This window comes from Xenopus laevis, chromosome 5S (genome assembly GCF_017654675.1).
Source record: "Xenopus laevis strain J_2021 chromosome 5S, Xenopus_laevis_v10.1, whole genome shotgun sequence".
Lineage (NCBI taxonomy): Eukaryota > Metazoa > Chordata > Amphibia > Anura > Pipidae > Xenopus > Xenopus laevis.
This window is the reverse complement of record NC_054380.1, coordinates 57,146,419-57,166,059: the sequence shown is the minus strand read 5'-3', so window position 1 is coordinate 57,166,059 and position 19,641 is coordinate 57,146,419. Positions and strand designations below refer to the sequence as shown.

General features: G+C 39.1%; 1 protein-coding gene across 2 annotated transcripts; it reads left to right on the top strand.

Moving 5' to 3' along the window:
- The first annotated feature begins 314 nt into the window (after window positions 1-314).
- Window positions 315-17,945, top strand: zup1.S (zinc finger containing ubiquitin peptidase 1 S homeolog). Of its 2 annotated transcripts, none has more exons than XM_018264445.2 (10): window positions 315-475; window positions 817-1,521; window positions 3,080-3,184; window positions 4,620-4,738; window positions 5,230-5,398; window positions 6,262-6,450; window positions 7,003-7,171; window positions 7,701-7,852; window positions 11,183-11,403; window positions 17,750-17,945. In XM_018264445.2, exons 2-10 carry the CDS (start codon window positions 882-884, stop codon window positions 17,795-17,797), a joined length of 1,812 nt encoding a protein of 603 aa, XP_018119934.1. In that variant the 5' UTR covers window positions 315-475; window positions 817-881; the 3' UTR covers window positions 17,798-17,945. The 2 variants fall into 2 exon arrangements, with proteins under 2 accessions (XP_018119934.1, NP_001086590.1); NM_001093121.1 differs by having other exon boundaries at window positions 413-475; window positions 3,077-3,184.
- Window positions 17,946-19,641: the final 1,696 nt, after the last annotated feature.

Below are 19,641 nucleotides of genomic sequence, written 5' to 3'. Positions count from 1 at the left end.
TCCCAGTCCGACACTGCGTAGGAACAACAATTCCCATCATGCTGCCTGTGAGAGAAGCAAGGAGAGCGAATGTTAGTAAAAACACCACATTGTCCCTATGCTGGCAGCGCTCACAGAATATGTCACCAAAATGCCGCTCGGCATTTCTTGAATCTGCAGAGGCTGATGCACATTGCGAGTCTCGCTCAGCACCACTCGATTACACTGCGCATCCAGTGTTAGGGGTAGTCTCGTAGCAGAGGAACTATTCTGTATGTGTACAAATGAACACTAGCACATCTAAGCAGGGCAAACACGTTGTGCTAATTCGATCCGGAAGTGACGATAGCTATGCGACGTGTTGCCCTATTGACGTCATGTGCTTGGATGTAATTGGGGAACACTGTTAGAGCCGGGGAAACGAAAGTAGAAACGCTGATACCAGGGCGCTCTGTAAGGTGCTGCCGTATACATCTGAGACTGTTCATTAAAACAAGTATGTTGTTGATTCAGTGCTTACCGTTTCAATTTGGAAACTTAAAGGCTAATTGGTACTGTTTTAAGCACATAAAACTCGCTCTGCTCTCTATGTTAAATGGTCAACAGTACTATAAATAAAGACGTTTGTATTAATGCTGAAGTCGTGCCACAGCACCATTTTTAGAACATATACCCTGTATTACACCTGTTTGCGCCACCATCCTCTCCTCAACCACAAAAGCATTTACATTTTGCTAACTATACCCCTTTGTTATAAACTTTTTTAAAATGTTAAATGTTTTGTTATCTTGTTTGGTATCTTTATTGACTAATAGCCTGTTTCCTTTTGCTATGCAGTTTGCAGAGGTGGGCACCTTTTATGAATTGTGAAGTGTCTTCCCTTCAGTAAGGTGACATTCAGCATGTTTATTTGTGACATCTGCACTCAGGAAGTGAACTCTGAAAATGACATGAAGACCCATTTGCTGATTGCTCACATGGAGCAGGAAACATCTTGCCCTTTTTGCCCCCTGGCTGGACTATCTTATGATGAACTGAACGTCCATGTTCACACAGCCCATGAAGACTTAATGGAGGCCTGGAGTGAGGAGGAGCAAAATACATTTGAGGGCATCGCTGATAACTCAGTTTCAGACAAAAGTAGTTCAGGTCATAGAGCTTCACAAGAGTCCTACACTAGGAGCCACACAGCATTGACTGCTGACAAGGAAAGCAGCCTTCAAAACAACCCAAATAATGGATGCCCACAATCCAACAGAAATCATTATCCTTCCAATTCTACATCTGCACAGTCAACAAATACTATTGGAGATCTTTCAATCGGTGCTGCTTGTTCTGAGCCCTCTATACGTAATTTAAATTCTGTGACACAAATATGTGAGGATTCAAATTTTGATGTTCATTCCCAATCAGTTGCACCTTCCTACGACATGGACTTTGTTCCAGAGTGCCCTTTCTGTTGTGAAGTTAAAGCCTCAATGGAAGAACTGGAATGTCATGTCAGGACTGAACATTCTGATCTTCTGGGAACACCTAGTAAAGGTGGAGTGATTGATGTTTACATTCAGTTTTAAATTGTGTTTGTTCCTATTATATTTTGTAGAAATAGAAAACTTCATACAATGGAAATTACTGAAAGCGTAGGATATGTATTGCTTATCATTTTATATACATGAATGGATATATATATATATATATATATATATATATATATATATATGATAAATAATGCTAGATACATTTCCTAGAAGGAGTGTATAATGTATTCAGCTTCTCTAGTCTATTTGTCATTGCTGTTTCCCTTAAAGAAAAACTATACCCCCAAAATGAACACTTAAGCAACAGATAGTTTGCATCATATTAAGAATCTTACCAAACTGGTCTATATATTTAAAGGAATACTGTCATAGGAAAAAAAACATTTTCAAAATGAATCAGTTAATAGTGCTGATCCAGCAGAATTCTGCACTGAAATCCATTTCTCAAAAGAGCAAACAGATTTTTTTATATTCAATTTTGAAATCTGACATGGGGCTAGACATTTCCTCCCCAGCAGCCAAACAAAAGAACAATGGGAAGGTAACCAGATAGCAGCTCCCTAACACAAGATAACAGCTGCCTGGTAGATCTAAGAACAACACTCATTAGTAAAAACCCATGTCTCACTGAGACACATTCAGTTACATTGAGAAGGAAAAACAGCAGCCTGCCAGAAAGCATTTCTCTCCTAAAGTGCAGGCACAAGTCACAAGACCAGGGGCAGCTGGGAAATTGATAAAATGTCTAGCCCCATGTCAGATTTCAAAATTGAATATAAAAAAATCTGTTTGCTCTTTTAAGAAATGGATTTCAGTGCAGAATTCTGCTGGAGTAGCACTATTTACTGATGCGTTTTGAAAAAAACATGTTTTCCGATGACAGGATTCTTTTAAGTACATCTTGCCCTTTAACATCTTTTGCCTTGAGCCACCGTTTTGTGATGGTCTCTGTGCTGCCTTAGAGATCACCTGATCACAAATACTACAATTCTAACTGTAACAGGAAGAGGTGTTGAAGCTGTTGGCTCATGTGACCTAACAAGTATGGTTTGTTGGTATGTTTGTGCGCACAGTGAATCGTACGATCCCAGAGGGCGGCCCTTATTTTTTAAAATGGCAGTTTTCTATTTATGATTACCCAATGGCACATACTACTAGAAAAGTATATTATTATGAAAATGGTTTATTTACATGAAGCAGGGTTTTACATATAAGCTGTTTTATGCCATATCTTTTTATAGAGACCTACATTGTTTGGGGGTGTCGTTTTCCTTTATCTAACTAACTAGTTCCACCTTGACCTTATTTGAATTAGCATTCTATTCTTTGCAGTTTGATGTTTTTGTGCAAGCCATTGAGATGATAAAAGTGATATATTTATTTTAGTTAATGGGTCTAGTATTTGTGTTTATTTGCATAATACATCATGATAAAATATACCTAAAAAGAAGATCTAGGATGGAGTGAAAGCCGAGCCTAGTTGCTAATTTATATTAAAATGTATATGTTGTTTTAACTGAAGCTTTCTCACCCATGTCATTTTCTGTTTGCATTTCTAGAAGATGGCAGACAGTATGAGTGTCCAATGTGCTCTCTTGTGTGTGCAAATACTCGTATATTAGAAGAGCACGTAAACCTACATTTGGAAGAAAGCAGTTGTGATGAAGGTGGTCTATTCATACATCAATTCCATAAAAACTTTTATTCTTTTTAATAAACACATTAGTTAACTGTATTATAACAAACAAGTCTTGAATTTACACTTCTATGTGCTTCTCAAGAACAGCCAACCAGAATTGCTGCAGCTCTAACTGTAACAGTATGGGTGTAAAAGACAGAACTTTTTCTATTAATTGGCTCATGTGACCTAACATGCATGTGTGCCCTTGGCTTGTTTGTGTGTACCTGACTTGTAGTCCATAGTATTTAAAATGGTAATTTTCTATTTAAGTTTGCCCAATAGCAGATACAAGCAGGGTTTCATGTATGAGCTGCTTTATGCAATATATTTTTATAGAAACCTACAATCTTCAGGGATATAATTTACCTTTAAGACTTTTCTACTTATTAACATAGAAATACTATGTGGGCAGTGCATATTAACTCCTTGTATGTTTTAGCCCAGTTGCATGCCTCCTGTGTTTTAGTAGGGTAATGGAATGTGCTTAAATTGATACTGACACAAAAAAAAAATCTTTAAAATATTAATCTACATTAAAATTAACCGATAAGTCATGTTGATAGTTTTTCACTGATAGTTCTGCTTTTGTAAGTAATTGTCACTTGAAGTTCCTAAACCTGACTGTTTTGCCAACCTGTCCCTTCTTAACCGATCAGTTAGTGTCTAATGCTAACGGACTACTGCTGCACAAATATGGCAGCCTCCTCATAGAGGAACAGGGTAGTAAGAAAGGTAATGTAAAAGCATCAGGCAAATACTTTTATTGCAAAATTATAAATAGCATTCAAAGACAATGTTACGATAGATAATAAAAAAAGGTTATTTTCTGATGTCAGTATATCTTTAATCTCCGCCATCAGGGGCAACAAAACTTCCAAAGTTTTTTTTTCCACTGTCATTAATTGCCAGTGGGAAAGCATAGGCGATGTATTTTCTCACTGGTGATTTAGATCAATGCAGGTAGAAGGGAAATTTGGGCATTTGTTCGCCCGCACTGGGGAAGATTAATACACGGTTTGTAATAAGAAATGTATGTTTGCACACCCTTGGTGTACATCCTATATCCCCGGAGCAGGCAATTATAGTTAAATATGTGTTTTTATGTGACCCTGTTTTTTTCATTTTCATAATACAGCATAGAAACAAACAATTAATAATGGCCACATTGTCTACATTTATAGACAGGTTTACATATTGTTTTCAAAAATGTAACATTTTTTTTACATTGCAATAAATAGCTAGTATCCACTACCCTCTTAAAAGGAAAGGTGTGTTTTATATACATATAAATGATAGGATTCATACAGATGAAGTCATACTATTTTCGCTTGTGATTGCACGCCTTTCATTTGTCATCTCAAAAGTCAAGGGAAGCATTTGCAGCTGTTGTCACTACAATAATGTAATTTGGGGTTTCACAGGAGCTTCAACTAAAGCCTCCACTGATCATAATTTGGCAAGGCAGCTTCAGGAAGAGGAAGACCATCAAAGAAGAGCTGAAGAGTCACGGCAAGAGAAGGAAGAGTTCCAGAAATTACAGGTACTCTGATTTTACAGGTCACATTTTTATACAGTTGTCCCTGTTTGATTGCAAAATGTAAAATTTACATGTTTTAAACTGAAACCTGTCCCATCATTTTCCCTTTTGTTTTTTCTTATATTTTCGTAGAAAGAAATGTAGCAGTTAGGAAAAGCAATCTAAAAGACCTGATGATACATTGTCCTGGTGACAATATAAAATAAAAATAAATAAAACTAAATACAATAAAAACGAGTCATGTTTTAAAAATGAGTCCACAACATTCTAGTTATACAAAAATTGTATACTATTTATTTATAGCTCACAGTTTGGACAATGGACATAAACCATGAATATTGACAAGTTTGTCCATGCTCCTAGAATCAACTACAAATATGTGCTTTTTTTGTTTTTATAATGACTGGCATTTGGCAGCAGGAAAAGATTCTGAAGTAGTGTCTATATTACAATAATATCAAGGCAAATTTTAATCTTCAGTTCTTTTGCAACAGAAACTATTTGGATTAGACAACTCTGGAGGTTACAGGCAGCAATCCCTACAGAATATGGAAAGAGCAGTGGGAAGGGGAAGGATGCAACCCATGGAGTTTCACTTGCACAGAGCACAGATGATGGAATCTTTGGCTACTGGTGTGGATGATGGAAGAACAAAGACTTCAGGTTTGGAGCCTGCCTAAAATAGCTGTGCATTTCATGAAATAAGTCAAAAAGAACAAGTGGGGTTATCTGGCACTCAAAGGAATCCACAGGGCCAAAAAAATAAAGTAAAAACACTATTTATTTGTAGAATCTAAAACTTACACATCTCATAGGCCCTATGCATTTCTTGCCCTATAGGCACTTTGTCATTGGCTCATAGGTATGAAACATGTAGGGCCTATGAAGATCTTTAAGTTTTAGATTCTACAACTAAAAATTGGTTTTATTATGTTTATTTGTTTGGCCCTGTGGCTTCCTTTGAGCGCCAAAGAGCCGCATTTGGTGACTTATCTACATTGGTACTCTGTAGCGCCATTTCTCCTTTTTTTCTGTGACATTTCATAAAGTACCCAATTTCCATTTACTAAAATCTTGCTTTCACTGAAATTTACTGAAATCCTCCTTTTAGCTACCTAAAATAGAATTTATAACAAAGTGTTTTTTATACCAATCAACACTGATTACATAAACACAGCCTTGAGAAATTCAGCAATTCAGTTTATTAGTTGATCTGGACCTTTTGAAAATTGATATAATTGACTAGGCTAGATCTACAGTGGTGTAAAATATTGCCTTTGTTTGCATGTTTTTATGAAGTATGCTTTCTTAGGCGATTAGGGGCATTTACATACAGTATTATGTCAAAGGGAAAGTTTGTTGCTACTTTTTGTGTAAAAGTAGCAACAAACAAAAATAATTGATATTATGGTGATTTCTTTGTCTTATTTACCTTTGAATTCTTGAATACACATTTCTTATTTATATTTTGAGCTTGAAAAATATAAAAATGTATTTACATTTCTGATATGTTTATTTTCCTTAAGGTGTTATAGAAGTTCTGACTAAATATTATCATAGTGCAGCCCATGAAGTTAGTCGAGTTTGGCTTTGCTCTCAGTTAGACCACTTCAGCAACTCTTCAGGAGATAAAGGTTGGGGCTGTGGCTTCCGAAATTTCCAGATGGTTCTTTCTTCCCTTTTGCTAAATGAAACTTACAATAACTGCTTGCAAGGTATGTTTATGTGCGTGTGTGTGTTGTGACATTGTATAGATAATGTTATAGGTGTACATATGGATTTGAGCATGCCATTTTTGTGATCCCCTCAGTTTTAATATTATAAATAGGAATTCTCTGCCCATGCCATTCATACCCATAGATAATTTTGTAGTTATACACATGAATTTGGTAATATAATTTTTGTGATCCCTTGCCATTCATTTCCATTGACAAGTGGGTATAGAGACTAGCACAAAGCAATTTATATATGTACAGCTAGCTGCTTCTGTTGACCACAAATTACAGCAAGGGGCCAGTCAAAACAGTATTTGGTAATTTGTTACCTAAAATGTAAAACTCAAGTAACCCTCTTAAAGTTCTTCAGCGTGGATAGACAATGACTTACCCAGATGTTGGAAAGTTGGAGGTTTACCACCGCTGATCATGCCTAGAATGTGCTTCAGAATTGCTAGCTTTAGAACAACTCTGTTACTTCTTAACAAGGGAAATGAAAATGTTGTGTTTAGTGTCTAGATGATTTATAAATGGGATCTTTTTATAAATCAGCTTATAGATCAATACCCTGTATTCCAAAAATACAGTGTATGATTGAAGATGCATGGAAGGAAGGTTTTGATCCCCAAGGTGCTTCTCATTTTAATGGCAAATTACAAGGTACCAAGGCTTGGATTGGAGCATGTGAAATCTACGGTTTGCTGACATCCCTCGATATAAAGTAAGTTATTAGATTTGATATTATTCCAAATAAGAATATATATCCTAATGGATATAATGGACCAAAAAATTGGGCATGTACATATATGTAATATGAGTTGTATACTCTTGAAAAATCCCAGAGTTGTAGAATGGTCTATAATTTTGGAAGTTACTACCAGCCTTGACTTCAGCATTTTACTAGGCATAGTGCTTAGTACAAGTATAATGGAGGCTCAACCTATGCCATTACAATTTCCTGTTAACTGATGTATGGCATAATTTTCTGCACTGATTGACATTTTTGAATCTAACTAAACATCAATGAGCAGCAAAGAACCAGCTTTACTTACTACTGTAAGTTTGTTTAGCTTTAAGATAATTTATTATACAACCATCTGCTTTTTTATGTATGCAGACAGCATACATAAACTATATTTACTCCTTCAACAAAATGGTGGTGGTAAGAGCAGTGGCATTGTGTAAAAGAAGCTCTGTCATATTGAAGAAATTGATGTGCATCATTTTTATGTTTGTTCTTATTTGTATAGGTGTCGAATTATTGATTTCCATCAGCCAAGCAGTCCGTCAGGAACACATCCTCTGTTATTTAACTGGGTGCTGAATTATTATGCTTCGGAGGGGACTGGAGTTGGCAAAGTGGTCTGTACTTCCAAGATGCCAATTTACTTACAACATCAAGGTATTTGGAATCTTTTTCACATGAGTATTTAAAAATACTTAATATTTAAGTGCCATATCTGCGCAAAAATGTAAAGTACTTAAAGGGCATGTAACCCCCCCACACACACACACACACACACACAAAAATGTAATCAGTGAACAGCCTCTTTGAAATCTTTAGATACTTGCCACTCTGGTTGTTAAAAGATTAAAGGAATTGTTCAGAGTAAAAATAAAAACTGGCTAAATAGATAGTATGTGCCAAATAAAATATGTTGCTAATATAGTTAGTTAGCCAAAAATGGAATCTATAAAGGCTGGAGTGACTGGATGTCTAACAGAACACTACTTCCTGCTTTGCTGCTCACTTGGTTTCCACTGATTGGTTACCAGGCAGTAAGCAATCAGTGACTTGGGGGGGCACATTGGTCATAACTGTTTGCTTTTGAATCTGACCTGCATGCTAAGGATCAATTGCAAACTCACTGAACAGTTATGTCCCATGTGTCCCCCCCCCCCCCCCCCTTTCAAGTCACTGACTGACTGAGTTAGAGAGCTGAAAAGCAGGAAGTAGTGTTCTGTTATGTTACACATCCAGTCACACCAGCCTTTATAGATTATACTTTAACAGTAAGTTTGCAGCACCCCCTTAATCACAGAAATCCTTCTCCTCTAACCCACTCTGCCCTCTCACTCAGGAATTTACTTTGGCTGTTGGCTGACGAGCATGCTCAGTTTTTCTCGGCTCAGATCACTTAACACACCCTCTAGTCTAGTCTAATAGCTATTGAAAAGATAGCATTGCTGGTTCCCATAGAAACTCTAGCTGTCTGATCCTATTTTTTTCTTCTAACCACCTCTCCTGAGCTCAATTTAACCGGTACAGTGCTCAACCCCAGCAGAACTTTTTCTAAAAGTATGTTATGCCTTTGTAAACCTGCATTGCATGAACTTTACAGCATATATGTCCTGTTTGCAGATGTCAATGTTACTGATGATGTGTCAGAGCAAAAATGGGCATCGGGTGAAAGATGAAATTTGTTTTAGGAAAATGTGATGACACTGGCAAATGGAGAGGTTATATGTAGTACAAATGATGTGGCTTGTGTGGGGAAGATATGCTCAATTTATATACATGCTAGGAAAATGTAGATTTTACATGTCCTTTAAATAAGCATTTTCACTTCCTGCAATACAAACATGGTGGGCAGTGCATTAAGACATGACAGCTGCTAAAAATGGATATTTTATGCAAAAACCAAAACCTGTAAAATACATCATTATGAGTAATTTATAGTAATATGCTCAGTTATAATTGTTACAATGATGAAACACTGTGGGGGTTCTTTACTAAACTCCGAATATTCATGTTGAAGTCAATGGCAGATGTTCTGTTTACAATTGGAGGATATCATGATCTGCACTGAGTTTCGTACAATAATCCTAATAATTTGTGGTTTTCAGGCGATAATCCAAAAAAAATCTGAGTTTTCTGGCGTGAAATCATAATATGATTCCGATTTTTTTCACAATTTTATGGAGTCTTTTCACACACCAGACTTTTTGAGTAAATTTATTGATAAATACGGTAAAATATACACGGGAGTTTCGTCAAAGTGCTTTTGAGAAAACAGTAAGAAATTTTCTGATTTTTTAGTAAATAATACCCTGTGTCTGAGGTTAGTGTGTGGCTATAGGGCAGAGATGCATGTGATGGACATTTTATTTTTTTTAGAGATTCCACATAATTTTAATTGCTTGAGTAAGAAGGGGTTTAGCTTAACTGGCAGTAATGTTACAGAGCCAAATCTGCCCTCCTACCATGGCCAGTTCTAAAATATATCTATAGACCTGCTTATATATTCCTTCAGAGCAAGGGACGTTGCTGTACTGCACCTACAGCAAGGTAAGCAAGAACTTGCACATTGGGCTTGGACCATCAAACAACTTCTGTCCACATTCTCATGAACGAGGTAATTCGGGTCCATTAACCTTATGCAGTTATCAAATAGTGCCAAAGATTCTCAACTTTAATATAGGACTTTTTGTTCTCAAGCAACTTCAGTGTTTTATTAGCCTTGTGTTTGTGTTCATTGACAGTATTTTACTTTTGGAAGGTTATCTCTTTCATGTAACTTTAACTAAAAGATGTTTAATTCGGTTAAAGGGTAATTCATCAGAATTGTCAACCAAATGAAATGGTCTGATCTTGCAGAAAATACAGAGAAAACATTAGGTTTCATTTAAAATATCTAAAACATTTAAAGAGTAACCACATCCAAAGAGGTTTAGATGCGAGACCTAACTTGGGTTTGTATTATTTAAGTTGGTGAGAAGTTGCAGGACCAGCACTTCAATGAAATACAAGTAGAAGTTTCCAGGGTTATGGAACTTTTTGTAGGAACAACTTCACAAGTATTTGCGCCTGGATAAAAATAATGAAAGGGAATCTTTTTTTTTAAAAAAAATATAAGGGCTCATTTATGAACTCAATTGCAAGTGCAATTTCGGAAGCAATTTTTTCAAGTTTTTTCCTGTAATCCAAACATCATATCACCTTTGTGCCTGTTTGCTCTCCACACAATTTGATCTGCTGCATAAAGGTGATTCACCTTTAAGTTAACTTTTAGTATGTTCTAGAATGGCCAATTCTAAGCAACTTATGAGTTGGTCTTCATTATTTATTCTTTATAGTTTTTGCATTATTTGCCTTTCTTCTGACTCTTTGCATCTTTCATAAGGGAATCACTGACACCATCTAAAAACAAATGCTCTGTAAGGTTTATAAATTTATTGTTATTGATCATTTTTTTTGCTCATCCTTGTATTCAGGTCCTCTCCTATTCATATTCAAGTCTATTACTGAAAGCAATGCATGGTTGCTTGAAAGCCACAAATAATATTAAATGAAAATCAATTGCAAAGAGTATCAATCGCTGCATCATCCTAAAAGTTTATTTAAAGGTGAACAATCCCTTTAAGACACAAGCAGTTGCGTTTGTCCATTTTGAAAAATGTGAATATTTTTAGCAGGGATTGTACCATTTAATGTTTTCTGTATTTAAATTACTTGTGTGCAACATTCTTTAGGGGCAATACAGTCTTGTTTCATCTCTGTTCTGGAGATTCATTCATCTGGACAGTAGTGTAGAATGATCGAAGATCCAGAATCATGTTTTAAGAATAAATATTGGTAAATAGCATACAATAATATCATAACACTAAGATAATTAAAATGTTTAAAGCTCATTAGCTTTGACTACTGTTTATAAAATAATCCTTTTATTCATAGTGTAGTAGATGTGTTTTTATTGCAATAATTACAGTAATATCTGTTTTGTGGACACAGGTCACAGCCGAACAATTGTGGGAATAGAGGAACGAAAGAATAAAACCTTGTGTCTTTTAATCTTTGATCCTGGATGCTCATCTGAAAATATGCAAAAGCTATTAAAACAGAATGTAGATGGTGCTTCTCTTAAAGGGCTGCGAAAATTTGTGGGGAGTCTGAAGCACAAGCAGTACCAGATTGTAGCAGTAGATGGACAACTCTCTCCAGGAGAAAAAGCAGTAAGTAACTTTTTGTTTTAACTTTATTTTAACTTTTTTAGCACCTAGAAGTGTTTTAAACCAATAACACTTTGCAATATACTGATGCTATGGTATATTTTATATTCCCAATATTTTTTCTCCCCATATTCATGTTAATGCCATATATTAATGTCATTATAGAACCTGCCATTATAGAGAAACTGATTTTTGTACTTACTGTTAAATCCTTTTTACTTGACCTACATTTGGGGACACAGGCACCATGGGATGAAGATCTATTGCTTGGAGAAAGGACACTAAAAGGTCAAAGTGGCTCCTCCTCCTGCTCTGGGCTTCATCCCCTGCCTACTTCCTGAATTCTCAGTTTTCTGAAGAAGGATTACTAGCCCTACCTTGTAGCCCATAACTAGAGAAGGAGCTCCTCCCCAAGGCAAGCTAAGCACGCAGTCGCCAACCATTGTAAGGTTAGATTTCCCTGCCGGAACTCCAGCTGGAACTTGAACCTAAGTAACATTAAACTATGTTTTGAGTTGAATGAATTATTTAATATACAGGGAGGGAAGGCCTGTGTCCCCCAATGTATGTTTTTCTCTTGCCTAGATTGGGGGACACAGGCACCATATGGATGTCCCAAAGCCACCCATAAGGGCGTGACTAAACCCCTACTGTTACACCCTCCTCCCGAAGTTCGCTTCACTGAGGCAAGTGTATGTACCTTGTACAAGAAGTACTGAGCGAACGAGTAGAATGAGCCCAGACTGCATAAGCCTTCAGGATCGCAGTCTTAAAAGCTGGCCATAGATGCAAAGATCCGATCGTACGAATCATCGTACTATCGGACTTTCCCATCTCCCGACCCGCCACTTACCATTCAGATCAAAGTCTTACCAGTCAGATTAGTTAAAGATCAGCAATGTTCTGCCCCTGACAGCAATCGTACGATATCTATGTCCAACCAAAGCTAGTGACAGTCTCCCACTGAAAATTGTACGATCGGCAATACACGCAGAGATATAATCGGCAGCCGACAGATATTTTCTAACCTGTCCGATCGCCCAAACTACCTATCTCCGCCGGACGAAAAATGTCGGGACTCTCCACACACGGTTCGAAAATCGTACGAATCCTCGATTCGTACGATCAGATCTTTGCGTCTATGGCCAGCTTTAATCCATCTTGCTATAGTGGCTTTTGATGCCCAGAGGCCCCTCCTTGGCATGACAAAGAGACTGTCCACCATACTAACGCCCCTAGTCACCTTTGTGTACGTCTGACGGGCTTGAACCAAATTCAGGGTGTGTAACTTCAACTTTGGCTGTGTCTTTGGGTCAGGACAGAAGGATGGTACTACCAGGTTGAGATGGGAATCAGACACCACTTTTGGAAGGAAATACGGGGGTTGGTCTCAACACCACCTTGTCCTTAGTTCTAGAAGATTGTATATGGTGGTCTACAGGACAGCGCTGCCAGCTCAGATACTCGTTTGGTCGAGGTCATGGCTAGCAGGAATGCCATCTTGATTTTGAGTGTAGGAAGTGGAAGGGACTCCAGGGGCTTGAATGGATGGTCCTGCATTACCAAATTTAAATCCCAGGGAGGGATAGGATGATGGTACGGGGGGGGCAATTGTAATGCGCTTTGGAGAGAAGTCCTGACGTTCAGCAGCGTGGCTAGCTGCCTTTGAAAAAGGATGGACAAGGCCGACACCTGGACCATCAGGGAACTTAGTGCCATTCTCTTGTTTAGTCCCTCTGAAAGGAATCGTAAGAGGTTACTTTCGTCCCAGACTTGTGGATCCCGGCCATTGGACTCGCACCATGAAATGAATATGTTCCATACTCTGTGATAAATACAGGCCAACTCTGGTTTTCTGTGGAACACCCCATCTTGTTAGAATTAAGGCTTAAAGCGTTATGCCACTAAAACCATTTGTGGTGAACTCGGGTGGACAAATCGGTCCCTGTGATAGTAGGTCCTTTCAGTCCAGAAGGTGGAATGGGTCGTCTGCTGCTAGGCTTATGAGCTCTACGATCCGTGCACAGGGTGGCCTGTATGGGGCTACCAGTATCGTCTCTATCCCTTCTGCTTTTATCTTCTTGATAACAATTGGCAGAAGGGCCAGTGGAGGAAAGACGTAGACTAGGTGAAATGGCCACGATGCTACCAGTGCATCCACCGCTCACGCTAATGGATCTTTGCTTCTCGTGATGAACCATGCTAGTTTGTTGTTGTACCTGGATGCCATCAGATCTACATCTGGTATGCCCCACCTTGTCACGATCTGCTGAAAGACGTCTGGTTGTAGGCTCCACTCGCCTTGATCTAGTGTTTCAAAGCTGTGGAAATCTGCTATCCAATTGTCCACTCCTCAGATGTGTACTGCGGATATTGCTGGTACAGTATTCTCCGCCCACAGTAGAATCTTTTGTGCCTCTGCTAGAGCCGCTTGACTTCTTGTGCCTCTCTGGTGGTTGATGTAAGCCACCGTCATCACGTTGTCTGACTGTACTCTTACTTGCAGGCCTTTTAGGCTGCTTGACCAGTGAAGCAATGATAGATAGATTGCTCTGAGTTCCAGGCTGTTGACCGGGAGCAACTTCTCCTTCTGTTGCCAATGACCTTGCACTGTCCGATCCCCTAGAACGCCTCCCCAGCCTTGCAGCCTGACATTGGTTATAATGACTGTCCACTTGTGGTTGGCGAATGGTTTGCCTGAGTGGAGCGTCGTCGGCCGGATCCACTAGGATAGTGATGTCTGAACTGGACTTGATAGCGTTATTTTGCTATCTAATTTCGTTGGGTTCCTCCTCAAGTGATGTAAGATCCATCTGTGGTGGTCTGGTGTGTAGTTGCGCATATGGAATCGCTGGAAAAGATGAGACCATCGTCTCTAGGGCACTCATGGCCGAGTGTATAGCAGTACCTGCTCTGCTCTCTAAAGTGTGAAAAACTGGCTGAAAAGAGAGGAGATTTAGGCCTGTGGAAGGAATGCTCTCCCCACAGAAGTATTCAGAACGAGTACTCTGTACTCTGGGATGGAACTAGTTTTGACTTCTGGAAATTGATGCACCAACCTATGTGAGTCAGCGTTGACACTACCTTCTGGAGATGAAGTGTGGCCATGGACTCTGATTGAGCTTTGACAAGGAGGTCGTCCAGGTATGGAATGACCCTTACGCCCTGCAGACGTAGCTCCACCAGCGCCGCTGCCATGACCTTTGTGAAAACTCTTGGTGCAGAAGAGAGCCCGAAAGGGAGCTCCATGAATTACATAGTTACATAGTTACATAGTTAAATTGGGTTGAAAAAAGACAAAGTCCATCAAGTTCAACCCCTCCAAATGAAAACCCAGCATCCATACACACACCCCTCCCTACTTTTAATTAAAATTATATATACCCATACCTATACTAACTATAGAGTTTAGTATCACAATAGCCTTTGATATTATGTCTGTCCAAAAAATCATCCAAGCCATTCTTAAAGACATTAACTGAATCAGCCATCACAACATCACCCGGCAGTGCATTCCACAACCTCACTGTCCTGACTGTGAAGAACCCTCTACGTTGCTTCAAATGAAAGTTCTTTTCTTCTAGTCTAAAGGGGTGGCCTCTGGTACGGTGATCCTCTTTATGGGTAAAAAGGTCCCCTGCCATTTGTCTATAATGTCCTCTAATGTACTTGTAAAGTGTAAACATGTCCCCTCGCAAGCGCCTTTTTTCCAGAGAAAACAACCCCAACCTTGACAGTCTACCCTCATAATTTAAATTTAAATTGCCAATGTTCTCCTGCCACATAGAAACAAAGGAAACAATGATGGTTGGGGTGTATGGGTATGTGTAAGTACGCGTCCTTGATATCGATCACTGCCAAGAATTCTTCCCTTTCCATCATCATCAATACTGATTAAACCAATTCCATCTTGAAGTGGTGTATCAATGGTCGTGTTTCAATGGTCATTGAGAGCCTTCAAGTCTAGGACAGGGTGAAAGGAACCGTCCTTCTTGGGTACTATTAAAAGATTTGAGTAGAAGCCGTGGCCCCTCTCCCTGGGTGGCCCCCGCTCCACTACCCCCGTAATGGTAAGGGTGTGTAGAAACCCCTGAAAGGCTGAGCGCCTGGGTTCCTCTGCTGGAAGTCTCGAAATGAAGAACCTTTCTGGGGGAAGATGTGTGAATTCTATCAGATAGCCGTGGAAAATTATTTGTAGAACCCAAGGATCCTGGACCTTTTGACTCCACACCTCCTGAATGTTTCTTAAACGTCCGCCTAAGAGAATGTCTTCGGGGGTAGGCACCTCCTCATGCGGAGGGTAGTTTGTCCTGGGGGGGCTTGGCTGCACTCCTGTTTCTCGGCCAGGAAGAATTCTGTCTTGACTGGAATCTGGGACTGCTGGATGTTTGGTGTTTGTCTGTTTGTGACCTTTGCCATTGACTCTGACTCTGGCTAATGGGATGAAAAAATGGCCTTCTGTTGATTTTATTTTGAAGGAGTAGGGTACTCTTGCACCCTGTAGCATGGGAGATTATTTTCTCCAGTTTGGCCCAAAATAACTGTTTTCCCAAAAACTGAAGACTGACTAGAGATCTTTTAGAGGTAAGGTCGGCGGACCAGTTCTTAAGCCACAGAAAACGTCTGGTTGCTATTGATTGGGCAGAAGCCAGTGCGATCATTTTTGCAATGTCCAAGGCTGTGTCACAAATGTATGCGTTTGCTACGCTATTTGCTACAAAAGAAGGTCAGTGGTGGGAGCCAATGAGTTAGGATACCCATGCTGTGGCAAATATGGGCGTAGTGCCCCTCCTGCTGCTGTGAATATTGTCTTCACCCTTTGAGCCGTTTATCTATGGGATCCTTGAAGGATGCCAAATCTGTGACAGGAATAGTGGTGGCCTTGGATAGTCTTTAAACTGGTGTGTTTACTGCTGGAGATGAAGGCCAGAGCTCCGTACATTCCTGAGGAAAGGGATAGCTCTGAGAGAAGCGCTTAGAAAATTGGACTATGTGGTCCATTGTGTCTTAACAATGTTGTCTAGCTGGTAATATGCTGGGAAAACATGAGGACTTCTTTTGTCCCTTAAAAATATTATTCTTGGCTCTGCCGTGGTTGGGGTGTCTCTAGGCTTAGAGCCTGTAGGACTGCCTGAATAAGGCTGTCCACCTCCCTTTGTGATCTAGGAGCATCCTGATCTTGATCAGAATCCTCTCCAGAGAGGATTTGTCCTTCTTCTCCTGATCATTGGGAGACCCCGGTGGGGAAATGGGTGGGCACTTTGGGGCAGTCTGTTGAGTGCCCGTCCTGCGAGGATGTGTGGACATACCTTGTCCAGTGTCTCAGGTATTCTGGCTAGGGTTTCAAGACCTGCTAGTGACAGAGAGAGTGCACACACCAACTCTGAATCCGAGCTCATTTGAGCATTAGATTGGAAAACTGCAGGGGGTTGGGTGAGAACAGATCTGCAAGTACCACACATTGGCTCAGTCGAAGCACTAGGACGTTTTGATTCGCATGAAACACATGCAAAATGGGAAACTAAGGGAGCAGTATGTGCTGTCATGGTTAGTCAACAGTGCCCATAGCTAGGAGAAGATCCCCTTAAGCCATTTGTCCCTGTAAATAGGAAGGTTGAGGCCCAGTAGGTAAGAAACCACTGCCCCCTGCTGTCACTGCACTTGCACAGCAGTGGTGCAATACGCCATGCAGTGTGCAAGTTGCCAAAATAGCTTTTTACAATGCACAACCATTGTGCAAAAAACACAATCAAAAACTGTCTTGTTAAAATTTGTTGATAACTATTGTTTCTCCTACTTAATATAACTAAACTTGGGTTAACCGGACTTGGATTTTTACTATTGAGTGCTGTTTTCATATGTACCAGTAGGTGGGACATTCGAGTATTTTTAGCAATGCAGGTCTCAGGGAGCTGTTCTCTGGTTACCTTCAAATTGTTTTAATAATAATATTTAATAATTTAATAATATTACAAATTTTGGGGAAACAGTAAAAAAATAAAAAATGGAAAGCAATTCAAAAAGTCATTAATTCTGGTGAATAATCTGGATACAGCTGAACTGAAAAAAAAAGTATTGGAATGTGAAAACTCCTTTAACTGATGCATTTAGTAAAAAAAAACATGTTTTCCCATGACAAATCCCTTTAAACATATTTTCTGATAGTAAAAAAAATTTCTCATTCAGGCTTACAACTAAAGCACTGGGTAAGTGTCAAATTTAGTAGTCTCGTAAAGAAAATAATGTGCAAATAATGTTAAGTGATTTAGGTTATATTTTTGCTTTTTACTGTGAACTATGTTCTCCATATCATTTATATCAAATATATTTGACTTTTGTCTGCTTACAGGTCCGTCTACAAGAATCAAAAGTCTTCAGAGCAGAAAGGATTCCATAGAGAAAATTGCATCTCTACTATTTCACTGTGCAAAATTAAAATGTATTTAATATCTGACATCTGTATCTATATTTATTAATGAGAAACATTGTTTTTAAAAGCAAATGTAACTGTTCTGTTTTTGAAAATAATATTAAACATTTATACCTAGAGATTTTGTCTCGTGTCTTTGTTCAACTGTGCAATTGGATGTCACTGCTTAAAGCTGTACATCAGCTATACATAAAATGACATTCATTGCGTGATTTATTGTTATTGCTTCTTTTTATTACATATATTTCAATCCAGACCCTATTCATATTCCAGTCTCTTAATTCAAATTAATGCATGTTTGCTAGGATAATTTGGACCCTAGCAACCAGATTGCTGAAATCGCAAACTGGAAAGCTGCTGAATATAAGCAATGAAGTATTGAATGACATCACTTCCTTTTAAAGCCATAAGTTCAAACCACACCCATAAATGGGATGTGGTTCATCATACAATATATATAGACCAATGTACATAGGCTTAAACAGTATAACACACCTGTGTCCACAGAGCATATTAGTAATATTCCACAATTATAAGCAGAATATATTGGTCAAAATTAACAGTATAATAAATGTAAGCAAAAAAAATTAGGAATGTGTAGAATGTCATATTTAAAATGTCCCAACCACAACCCAGTGTACAAGTATCATACATTTTTCAAGTCACATGAAAGCATATAGATCATACTCTCTGTTAAGCTCTTTTGGGGACAGTGTTTGCAATGTATGTATCCAAAATTTCTCTCTTTTCTGGAGTTGTAGAAGTCTATTGCCCCCCCGACATGGGGGGGCAATAGACTCCAACACAAGAAATCTGAGGGTTGCTACGGAATGTCGTGCTGAATGGAAATGGGCTGGTACAGGTAATTTCAACACCTCCTTCCTGATTGTGGATTTATGCTGACTGATACGATCCCGTATCGGTTGGACAGTTTCCCCAACATACGCAAGGCCACACGGGCACTTAAGCATATAAACAACATATTCCGTATCCAATGTAAAGTGACATCGTAGCTAAAATTTCCTCCCTGTATGTGGATGGGTGAAAGCATTAGTGCGAATAACACTGGAACATTGATTACACCTACCACAGGGAAACATGCCATTTGTTAAGGGTGCCAAGACCCTTTGTGTGTTGACCCGTTGGGTACCCAGATCGGCTTTTACGAGCCTGTCCCTAAGGTTTCGTGGACGTTTGTATGACAGTAATGGTGGTTCCTGAAATTCTGGGATATCTGGGTATGCTGTACATAGTAAGGGCCAGTGTTTATAAATTACATGGTGAATTTTCCGAGTACAGGGATGGTAAGAATGTACAAAGGGTATACGAGAACTTTTTGTCCTATCAGGCAATCTTTCCTGTATAGTTGACTCACGGTCCAGCCCTTTCACACGTGTCACCTCCTGTGTAAGCATCTGTTGGGGGTGCCCTCTTTGTATAAATTTAGTGGACATTTCTGTCAAACGTGTAGAGAGCTGTTCCTCCTCCGTGACTATTCGTCTAACACGTAGCATCTGTGATCTAGGGAGAGAGGAAATATTAGCCCTTGGGTGTGCACTGTCAAACCGCAACAAATTATTGCGGTCAGTGGATTTAACAAACAAATCCGTATATAGGAATCTATCTCTACAGTACACAGTGGTGTCTAGAAATGTAACTGATTCCTCACTGTGTGTAAGAGTAAACCCAAAAGTGGGAACACAAGAATCCAAGTATGCTTTGAATTCCAGCAAGGATCCAACGTCACCCCTCCACAAAACCAACAAGTCATCGATATACCGCCACCATTTTAGGCAATTCTGTTTGTATAG

Bases quoted from the DNA above. Each gene is read 5' to 3' on its own strand.
- zup1.S (NM_001093121.1), top strand. From the start codon at position 882: ATGTTTATTTGTGACATCTGCACTCAGGAAGTGAACTCTGAAAATGAC. The intron at 1,522-3,076 runs GTGGAGTGATTG...TTGCATTTCTAG, and splicing joins TCTGGGAACACCTAGTAAAG to AAGATGGCAGACAGTATGAG. The intron at 5,399-6,261 runs GTTTGGAGCCTG...ATTTTCCTTAAG, and splicing joins TGGAAGAACAAAGACTTCAG to GTGTTATAGAAGTTCTGACT.